At 37.0% G+C, this 11376-nt stretch overlaps 1 protein-coding gene and 1 long non-coding RNA gene across 2 annotated transcripts; one reads left to right on the top strand and one right to left on the bottom strand.

The window, feature by feature from the left end:
* Nucleotides 1-1515: 1515 nt before the first annotated feature.
* LOC131932998 (transmembrane protein 60) lies at nt 1516-3314 on the top strand. The gene is made up of 2 exons (XM_059289871.1): nt 1516-2064; nt 2992-3314. The coding sequence occupies exons 1-2, from the start codon at nt 1884-1886 to the stop codon at nt 3243-3245; spliced, it is 435 nt and encodes a 144-aa protein (XP_059145854.1). The 5' UTR covers nt 1516-1883; the 3' UTR covers nt 3246-3314.
* Nucleotides 3315-6674: 3360 nt separating this feature from the next.
* On the bottom strand, nt 6675-10658 carry LOC131932996 (uncharacterized). Its single transcript, XR_009384787.1, has 3 exons — nt 10546-10658; nt 9274-9304; nt 6675-7516 (listed from the first exon to the last, which is right to left on the bottom strand). It is a non-coding gene; the product is annotated as an uncharacterized LOC131932996 (long non-coding RNA).
* Between the last annotated feature and the right edge of the window lie 718 nt (nt 10659-11376).

Here is an 11376-nt window from a genome sequence, read left to right as displayed (position 1 = left end):
CCCCCCCAGAGAAAAAAGGCAAGATCATCGAAGATACGTACTTCTCCCGTGAGTATCCAATGTATGCCTCTCCCCCCTATGGAGAGGCCAGCTAAACGTTGTGCCCTGATTCTCAATCTAAATACCTTTGCTATGGCAAGATATAGACATCAGTTGTTTTCGAATGTTTTTTACATAGAAGAATTATTGAAACCTCTATGTCAGGGGTTCCCAACCTTTTTTTTTTACTCTAGAGCACATTCTAAAATATCGGTAGGGTGGCGGGCACCACCTATTTTAAATCGACAAACTCCTTCCAGAGGCGTAGCGACCCTTCCCGTCACCCGGGGACAAAACTTTCGATTTTTGCAACCCCCACCCTCAAAGTTTCGACTTGCACTCCCCCCCCCCTCAAACTTTCGATTTCCATCCCCTTCAACCTTTCAATAATGTTTATGAAAAAAATTCTTGTCTCTGTCGAATAGTGAGAGGCGGGCACATACGAATCGTTCGGCGGGCGCCATGGCGCCCGCGGGCACAGGGTTGGGAACCCCTGCTCTATGTGTTGGTTGTTGTCGGTGTGTGCTCGTGTGTACGTGCGTGCGTGTGTATGTGCGCGAGTACGTGTGTGTGTATCGAGAACGTAAGCGTAAAATGGTAGTTTTATGACATTCACTATTTTGAAAATATAAAGTATTGACACGAGAGATGACGCCTTCACATAAGACGGTAAAGGGTGGATTCTGACCCTTGCTAACAACCTAAGCTTATGTCAAGTGAATGTCCAGTTGCATTTGCTTTCAGTCATTTTTATTTTTTTCCGGGGGGGGGGGGGGGGGGGGGTTTAGGGATGACACTTGAAGTCTTTGGGGGAAAGGGACGGCGGACCTAAATTCCCCGGGGGGGGGGGGGGGGGGGGGGGGAGGGCGGACACTGGTTAAGGTTTATATTTTGTATATAAATTCTGTTACGTTCGGAGCAGTAGCGTAGCGGGGGGGGGGGGGGGGAGGGGGATGGGACATATGTCCCCGGGCGCCGACCTTAGGGGGTAAATTAAAATTCTAACCCACATGTGACATAGGGTATTACTATTAGGCCTGCGAGGATACAGTAGATTTAAAAAAAAACTGAAATTGTGAGCTAAAGCTATAACTCAGCGAGCTATCATTTTATTCAGCCTACATCTGATAAGCTTGTTTTAAAATATAATGTTTTTAAAAAAAAAATGAATTACGATAAATATCGAATTTAATTTAAAAAAAACATTTTTATCTAGAAAGTAGAAACTCTACGCCTATTTGCAAAATTCGCTCACATGCACACTAGAGATAGACGTACGATACGCCCTATTTCAAATACTTGCATAGATAGCACCTGTCTTTATCCCCTATCACACCTAAGAAGGGGACTGTAAGGCGTACTTGTCAAGCGTCGTGAAAACCCGTAGCTATTGAAATAAAACCATGAACCGTTGCAATCGAATGTAAATAATTCGCCAGGTTCCGGAAAAAGTGTTCACTGCGTGTTCGGCATACACAAGGAAGGACGTTAGCTGAAAACGTAGGCTAAAACTAACTCTAGATTTCTAAATCGTTGGTTTAGGCAAATTGGGATCTCATCTGAGTGTTGGATTCTTTAAACTTTATAAAAGCTAGATCTAGTGTTAGAACATTCTCATTAAAACATTTTAGAACAGTTTGTGTCTTATGTAGAGAGAAGTGAAAGCGAAACCAAATATACTCCTAGATCTATAGGCCAACACAGATTAAACAATAAATATAAATAAGACTTGTGAGTTGGACCTATAAAAAATAGAATAGGCCTCTAGGCCTAGGCCTAAGCTGCAACAAATCAAGCAAGTCAGTCTAGATTCTCTACCACTCTTTAGTTTTTGAAAACACGAAATGGGAAATATTAATGTTTGCGAAATGGGTGGCGTCCATAAAGCTCTGTTTACTTGGTTCATTTCTTTAGTATTTTTGATTCTTTTCTTATTAAGAGCAGATGGGAAAGTAGATTGGAATTGGTTTATAATATTTATTCCGATGTGGTTGTTTGACGCTGCTGTAATCACCTACATTATAGGTAAGTATATAATTATATATAATATATCTAGTCTAGAACTCATAGACCGCTAGCCGCCCAGCTAAGCCGCTGAAGGCTGCTTTGCTAAGAACTTACGACTTACTAAGAAGCTAAGGTTAAGCTGAGCCGAACTACACTTACTACAGTGTCAGCTAGGATCTAGTCTAGGCCTAGACTCCTAGACAAAAACTTCTAGACCCGCCGAGAGGCTAGTGTAGAGAGAGAACTAGTTTAGTTGTTTTTTAGTATCCCCCCCCCCCCCCCCACTCCGATCTAGAATCCTAGAAATTCTTAGATCAGATTATTTTTATTATTTTCTAAAAATTCTAGATTTAGATCTAAGAATAGATTACTCCACTCTGTTCAGATAGTGTTGTAAGAAGAATAAAGCTAAAAGAGTAATTGATCATATTGCGCAGCTATAAAAGAATAAATTGAGTCCATTGCACATCTATTTATAGTATATTTAATTTGAGGCCATTGCTCAGAATTTTAGGTCATTGCGTTTTGCATCTTTTGCCAGCCAGATAGCACTTGGTGGGGGGATCTTTTTCAGAGTAGTCACTTCGTTAAAATAATTAGGCTACATTTAAGAAGCTTAAAATTATTTTAGTTTAAAAAAAACCAATCACTTAACTTACTTGATTAGCAACTTATGTAATTCACTTGAACCATAATGATAAACTCACCCTTTTATGTAAACAAGAACTATTCCCATGGCTCCACACCCTATCCCTAAACCCTCAGATAACCATCACTGATGTGGGTTTTCTTTGCTCTATTTAATATGTTTATCTTTAGCTGTAGACACTACTAAAAATAATGTTAGGCAAACCAAAAAGCATGTACATTACTATTATACAAATGATTTTTAGTGGCTGTTTTATATTGAAATATGAATAATCGTGTGCTATTTTCTATCCTTAGTGAATATAATCATGCACTGTCGGTCCCACTACCCCAACTCTGTAGACAGGAATGACATGACTAAGAAGAGGAAATATTCCCTGGTGGTTTGCTGTTTACTGAAGGTTGTATTTCAAGTTCTGCTGTGTCTCCGCTTAGAAAACTTTAACATCAGCATGTACTACATGCTGATACCGTTTTGGATTCTCTTCACATCAGGGCTTGTAGAGAGTTTTCTAGTCCTGGTTGGACATTATTCCTACAACAACAGGTGACATAGGCCTAGAAGCTACTGTATAGTTAGAACCCAGCCCAATTACCAACTAGAACCCACAATGGACTAATTCAGGAGACTTGTACAGATTATTGTTTAGAAATCAACCATCTTAAGTCACAAGATTATGTTACTTTACATTTAATTTTTCATTGTATATAATATCCTGGTTATGTTGCATTACTAAAAAGATGGCAATTAATGCTTCATTTGAAAGAATATGTTTGTAGTGTGTGTAAAAAATGTATTAAAGTTAGAAAAAAATACATTTAGATTGTATTTGATGTAATTTATTAAGAATGTTAATTATAACATTAACAAATTTGATTTAAATTTTTCTCTAAAATAATTATTTATGTGATTCCTTGGGAAATGGGGGGAGGGGGGGGGGGGTGAGATTCATGCTGTCCATGACTCAGGTGGTTGATACCCACACCTAAACTCATACACAATTTATCAGGCGTATGAACAAGTATATCATTTCAGTTTTATAGCTAAGGATATTTTTTGGTAATCAGGGCCTGGTGGACAAGTTGAAAATACCCACAAGTCTTTCAAAGTGTTTTCATAAGCCAAAATTGTGATATGATGGAAGAAACGACAGGCAATTAGTTTTTTTGTAAATATGCAGTACAGCTATCAACTACAAAGAGAGCAAAAGTTTACTATTTCAATTGTAGTCATTGAAAAGAATTTTATAGCACACCTGTGTAATGCTCTGAATACACTTTTTTCTAATTAGTCAGGACTTGTTTAATATTTTTATTATTTAGCTTTAGCATTTAGAAAGTTCATAGATGGTTTATTATTAATTGACATGTCTAGTCCATAATACTAAATACATTAAAAAATTTATAAAATCATCCATCATCATGTATTATTTTGTAATCAACTTCTAGTGAGCTAAATGCTGTTTTAGTATGTTATCCTCAAGACATTAGTACCTAATTGTCATGAGATATTTTTACCTTAAGAATTATTTATTTTGTTAATGGTCTTTACTTATTTTTGTAACTCTGTGGAGTGGGCTCAATGTTCTTTGTTTCTGTTGATTTTTCTAAAGTAGGCTATTAATTATTTTGTTCCATTAAATTTTTGACAAACTTCTACGTTTTTAAAAATCTCTTGACTTGTGGTGTGGTACATCAGTTTGACAAATCATCCAATTGTTTGCATTGGATGACTTTAAAAAACTAGAATGCTCATGTTTTAAAAATGAAATGAATCTCTTGTAAAAATCCATGTAAACTATTTAATGTATTAACGTCACTGTATTGTACTTGCCATTCTACCACCTTCCTTTTATTTGTGTGTACTGTAATCTTACCTGTTCAACCAAGTTAAAAGCTTTGTATCAATTTTTTTTATGGATACCTTTTAAAATAAAGCCTATGCTATATTAACTATGGCAACTGAAGAAAGGCATAACATGGTATTATTATTATTGTAAAGTCACAAATATTTGATTTATCCCTGTTATAAATCCACACTTAGTCATCTATACATAGATTAAATCAGTATGCACTCATAATTTGATTGTCTGTGGAATTTCTATGCCTCAATTCTTATTACTATATGGTTACTGTTTAAATTAAATCTTATCATGATAAAACTATTGCAGCTATTATCTAGAACTGGGTTTTTGTACAAGTTGAAAAACCTTAGTATGCATTTAATATTGAGCTAGTAATGTCTTGAGATATAATCAGTTGTGAGGTTTATTTTGTTTTCATAATATTGTGTATGACTTGTTCTATGTGTTCCCATGATAGATTCTTTCTGCAGCATTGCAACATTCCAAACTTAACACATGCTATTTAATCATTAATTCACTTCCTTCTGATGGGGATTTTTTTTTATAGATACTAGGATGAATCTAGTAATGGTAAATTGTATTTGCTTTTGATTAAACTCTTGAGTTATACACCTTCATTAACTACTGTAAATGTTTATATTTTACACTTACACACACCCAGGATAGAAGAAATTAAACATTTTGATTCTACTTTTCACTAGGCAATCTGCAGTTACTAAAAAATGTAGTTAACTTATAAACAAACAAGCCAAATGTAAATAACACATGTTTTATTAGTTACAGGACATTTTCTTTCTTTACCACTGAACTCAAAAGCATAACAGTTCTTCCTAATTTTTGGAAGTGATTGTTCATTCTATTTTAAATGTATTCAAAACCACTCTACTGAATACTGATCCAGTTTTTCATATTTAAAAAAATATTTCTTTGATTAACACTGTGTGTTTTATGTCTATTAAACAATATACCTGTCATGACTGTTTTGAAGATTATTATTTAGTATTCACCATTAAGTCATGCAAGTTTGAACTGTGAGTAAAAAGAATAAATTGTTTTCTTTTTAAATATTTTTTTCATTTTTTTTAAAACAGCAACTGTACATATGGCAACCTAGAAGATAAACCACTCATTGAACTAATATAGATCTACCACAAAACTTGGCATTAAATTTAAACAAAGAAAACTAGAGTTGTGGTTGTTAGCATTTCATTTAAGAAATCCAAATCTAAGTTAAAATGCTCCCAATTTAATTGTGTTACATTGTTATAACTAGACTATTACAATAAAGTCACTAAGGGTTCATGCACATATCAAATAAAACACAAATATTTAATTACACTTACACTGTTCCAAGAATGCAAGCCAGATTTTTTTCAATGTATGCAGCTAAGTCTAACATTTTAATTTACTGAAATTTTTAAAAATTCATGTTGCAAAACATAGTTCTGTACCATCTTCTACCCAACAAACGATATAGAAAAATTAACTTCCCTATAACTTTTATGTATTACCTGCATGATCTCTAAAGTTCCAACTTTTAAAGTAGAGAGAGTGGAGTGTGGTTACTGATATTATCTTGTAATTGAAAGTCAATGACTTCAAGTATTTCACTTATCTTATTGCCAACCCTAAACAAATATGACTGTACCAACTTATCATTAAAGTTGTTTAAAAAAAACTTATGTTCAAATTTAAGAGTTATAGTAAAATAATTATTTTTGTAATTTAAAAGTTTTTTTTTTAAGTGAAGAATTTTTTACAAAAAACCTCAATAACTGATTTTTTTAAAAATCATGGATTGGGTTAAAAAAAAATGTTACTAACATGAATGACCTCTTTGTTTTAGTGGAAAAGTTTTTTAAAATCTTCTGTTGTGGAAACCTCTGGGACTATAGCTAATTCTATTCTACAGCCCAGCAGGTCTGCATTTTTGCCCAGTCTACTTTAACTCATATCTAATCAGCCTTTTTTTTTTTAAATAAGAACATTGAACAGTAGGATTTTACCATATCTGTTAATAGAAATATTTTCAATAAAAATATAAAGTACAATAAACTTAACAAACTTTTCAATGGAATACAGTACTTTTTAAAATTAAAATAGTTTGCAAATGTTGAAAAATTTAACGCATTTATTTGAATACAGTCATGACCATATAAATCTTTTATTATAATAACTAAATAAAATTCTTATGAATAAAATGAATTAAAGTTTAGTTAAAATAACACAATCTGACCTATGATTACCTATCTCAGAGAAATATTTATAGCTTGACACCTTATGGGATTAAAAAACTCAAACATAATAATTAGCTTACATCACTTATAGGAATACTAACACATACATGCGCACTTTGTACATCACTTTCTTTCATTGTTAACAACATAATGTTTGGAGTTATCTAGTTTCTCACACAGTTTATTTATCGGCATTTAGTCATGTCTTAGCTTCTGCAGTCACATCGTCAAATAAAAGAGCTAAACTTTTAAAAATAGAAAATTAGCATAGTGCTTTAAATGTGTCCTGTAAAAGTACGTCAATTATAAATTTTAATATTTTATATTTAGAAGATTGAAAGTGTGGTTTATTTATACAATGTTTTCACACGTTTTTAAGAATTAATTTAAATAAACAATTATTTTAATGATTAATAATTAGGGCCTACTCAGATCATAACCACGCCTTAATTTAACAATTTCACATGTTAACACTGTACTTGTTAACCAGTCTTGTGTCTCTCTACGAACAACCATCCCCCCTCATCATCTTCTCTGTGCACAGCTGAGGCAGCTGGACGAGCTTCAGGAGGGTGGCGGACAGGTCCTTCAGGCTCGAGATACAGATGCAGAAGGGCTGCAGCAGCACGTACAGCCAGGCGAACAGGAACCCGATGGGCCACGCCAGGAGAAGGAGCACGATGAGCCAAAATATTCCAAACACGACACACTTCGCATCTCCTGGGGGCAGGAACATTGGTTATGACAGGCCTGACGTCATGCTTTATTGACGATGTTTACCCCTTCACCGTCTGTCATTGTCAGTCACCCCCCCCCCCCCCCAACATAAAATGACGCCAAACCGCAGCCTACAACCCTCTTCTAAAATGCATTATTTTTAATATTTGAAAAATAAATTACTGAGCTCGTCGTTAGTGAGTAGGCTTATAATACTTATATAAATAACTGATTACAATAATTTAAGCAAAAAAAAAAAGACTAAAATTAATTTTAACATTAATTTTTAGAATGCAATAGTGCCCCCACACAGTCCCCCCCCCCCTCCTCCCCTCTTTACGTGTCACACATCGTTACAAAATGAGAGGGATAGGGTTTAAGAAATGTGTAGTAACATATTTTTTTTAAATAACAAAAAAAAATGAGTATAAGTTGTTAGGAATTTCTTATAGGTGAAAATGGGAAGCCGTAGTGGGATTTTGTGACGTCTATTTAGACTGGTGTGTTATAAAAAGTTGAATTGCGTGACGTCGTTTGGGAACGAAACGAATTACAAACGTAGGACAAGGTTGCCAGGTTTCTTTGCCAATGTTAGTTACATCTAAGATTAGTGTCAACTGATATCAGGCGTGTGTAGCTTTTTTTAGCTGTTTGGGTAGGGGGGGGGGGGGGGGCTAGATGGGTTTAAGATGTTAACACCCCCCACCCCCTCGTCAATTACGGGACGACAAAATCTCGAGCAAGGAAATACGACGAAGGACAGACTTAAACGACATTGTCTCAGAAGTACGAATGAGGCGATGGCTGGGTCATAAAGAGAGGAAGGACCTGGGAACATGGAGGAGAGAGATGGAAGAAGTGCAGGCTACTAGCAAGACCTGGAATGACAAAGTGCCCAAGACAAAGTGGAATGGCGAAGATTTGTTGCTGCCCCATACTCCACAGGGAGTGACGAGGAATAAGAGAATTATTCACTTTTAATTACGATATAGACTGCCTATCCACAGGGGCGTAGCGAGGGGGGCGTGGGTGCGGACCGCACCGGGTGACACCATTTAGGGGGGTGACACCAAGGCAAAAAATAGCAAAATACATAGAGAAAAACTTGAGGGGGGGGGGTGCAAATCGAAAACTTGAAAGTTTGTCCCCGGGAAGGGTCGCTACGCCTCTGGGGGATGACACCATTAAGTGTCGCACCGGGTGACACCCGACCTCGCTACGCCACTGCCTATCCATCACCATCTTGGACGGCCCGGCTTAGTGTAGAAAGCTAGACTGCTAACCCGAATCTCGAGTTCGAATCCGCGTTCAAGTCAGTAGAACGTTTTGTCCACCCAGCTCAGATGGTAACTAACCGTTAGCAAAGGCGGCTGGGTATAGTGCTGACCACACTATCCCTTCATATGTCGAGGTCTCTGAACTCTACTTCATCGGCCCCATGTGTCTTGGGCACGAAAGCGAAAAGATGGTGAAGATGATCCACCAGCATATTCAGCTTTCTGTCACTAACAAAACTATCCCAAACCCTCTTCCTAACCTATGCTTAAATGATCGGGAGGTAATTCACAGGGTGGGGAGGAGGGGGGGGAGATTGACCTATACAATTACACTCCCCCTGACACTAGTGTTAATAAATAATTTTTTAAATAGAAAATACCCTGAAAATTTAATCCTCATCACCCCCACCCCCCGGAATTTTCATGTGCCCCCCCCCCCCCCCCGGCCACTGAGAAAAAGTTTGAATTAGGGTTTGTACTTACCGCCAGCACCCATTGTTGTCGGATTTCAAGACTGAAAAATTATTTTTTGTATTTTTCAATGTTAGATCTAATAATACTAGAAGTCCATGAAATTTATTTTTAAATGATAGACCTACTCAAAAACCCACTTTACATTTTGAGCCTATGGTACTGCTAGTGTGGTCAATACTATGTCTTTACTTTGGGGGTCATCCATAAATGACGTCACGCTTTTTTGACGATTTTTACCTCCCCCCTCCCCTCCGTCACACGTCGTCACAAAAAGCCAGACCCCCCCCCCCCCTAAAATGACGTCACACCTCAACATACAACCCCCCTCAAAATTGCAGTTGAATTTTTTTTAAACATCGATATTTTTCCAAAATCTTGTCTAAACTATTACAATTTATTAAAACAGTTATCTAAAACGCGAAATAACGTCTAAAATTCGTTTTCTAACATTGCTTTTTTAAAATGCAAAAATGTGACGTCGCAACATCTGAACCCCCCCCCCCCTCCCCCTCATCACACATCGTCACAAAATAACGGACCCCCTCCCCCCTACGAGTGTGACGTCATTTATGGATGACCCCTTTCCCTAAAGTGAGTCAGGTACCCATCCGAGCTGAGTGGACTCAGGGACGTCCTAAAAAGTGACGTCAGTCTACAGCAGGGCGTGAGCCTCCATTTTGGGCCGGCTAACGATATGGTCCACATAGTATTAGTACGGCTACTATCAGAGGACTATGAATGTATATATGTGTTGGCCCTTTATCTTTTAGAGAATCATTGATCATCATATTGTTCAAATTGTCTTTGCATTAGTTATATATTTTTTTTTAAAAGTGTGTGTCCCCCCTCCCCCCACCGGAAATTTCAATAACCCCACCAGGAGAAACCCTGATTCGGTGGAGTATAGCTGCTGATATTTCGGCATTTCTCGAAGGCTAGACTTGTTTTTTAATTACCAAGTGCTCCACCCCCACCGGAGAAAATGTCTAAAATAATCACTGCGGGGGTGGGGGGTGCTCTTATTGGGTCTAGATCGATACAGTCACAGTGCTAAACGGCATCGTAACCATACTCTCTGTAGGGCCTAATATAGCCTTCGAGTAGATCAATACGGTCTTATTCTTACCTTTGTCAGACCAAGGCTGACTATGATGATAAATACAACATCTTTGAGTTTTACTTTGGCAGTAGATCTACCTTCCTAGAAGGCCAAACTAAAAAAAGTATTACCTATCGTACTTTTTGGCTTACAAGTTGTTGATTGAAAAATTTTACTTTTACCTTTTCTTGAAGGCGAATTCACAATTAATTGTTCCTAAAATCCTAGATTTACACAAAAACACTTTAAGTTATCTATGAAGCTCTTTCACTACGCAACAAATGTGTATAGCAACAATGCCGAGCATCCTTTTGGTGCATGATGCAAAGTCCTATGCACCGGTAATTCCCGATACTCTTGCCCAGATGTTTGGTGCGCCAGAGCATTGTGATTATGTCTTTCGTCTGTCACCTTTAACTTCAGACTCCGGATGACTGGATCGCATATTGAACAGAAACAGTCGGCTTGAGAAAATTACCAACAGTGAATAAAAAAAGAAAACATCTAGCAAAACCTTATTGACAAAACAATTCATAAGCGCAAATGGGAATCATTTGGATACACCTTGCGCAAGCCAACAACCAACATCACCAAACAAAATTATATTGGAAAGAGAAAAGTGGGTCGTGGACCCAACTAGGAGAAATCGCCCAAAACCAAGTTGAATAGAGAGGTTTGGTTGTAACAGGGGTTATACAAGGATCATCAGAGTGTTCCCTTGTATTAGCCCATTTACTTGAAGGCTTGCGTCATTTTGGCAACTTTTGACTTATCTATCTGGTTACGAAGGGACTTAAATAAGCAAATATAAAGAAGACAAAGGGCAAAGTAAGAGTTACCTAGAACAGAGTAAAAATATTTAAACGTCTTTATTGACCTACCCTTCAGGATTAACCTCAGAGGCGTAGGGAGGGGGGTACATATGTCCCCGTGCGCCGACCTTAGTGGCGCCAAAATGGGTTGTAAAAACAGATTAAAATCTCATTTTAGATGCAGTTTTGCATTATAAATAT

The sequence above is a fragment of the Physella acuta genome, unplaced genomic scaffold (genome assembly GCF_028476545.2).
Source record: "Physella acuta isolate Inbredline_101_S28 unplaced genomic scaffold, ASM2847654v3 ptg002340l, whole genome shotgun sequence".
NCBI classification, from domain to species: domain Eukaryota; kingdom Metazoa; phylum Mollusca; class Gastropoda; family Physidae; genus Physella; species Physella acuta.
Note: the sequence above shows the minus strand (reverse complement) of the source record. Positions and strands in the feature narration are given on the sequence as shown.

Coding starts and splice junctions, on each gene's coding strand:
- LOC131932998 (XM_059289871.1), top strand. CDS start 1,884: ATGGGAAATATTAATGTTTGCGAAATGGGTGGCGTCCATAAAGCTCTG. Junction 2,065..2,991: donor TGTAATCACCTACATTATAG/GTAAGTATATAA, acceptor TTCTATCCTTAG/TGAATATAATCATGCACTGT.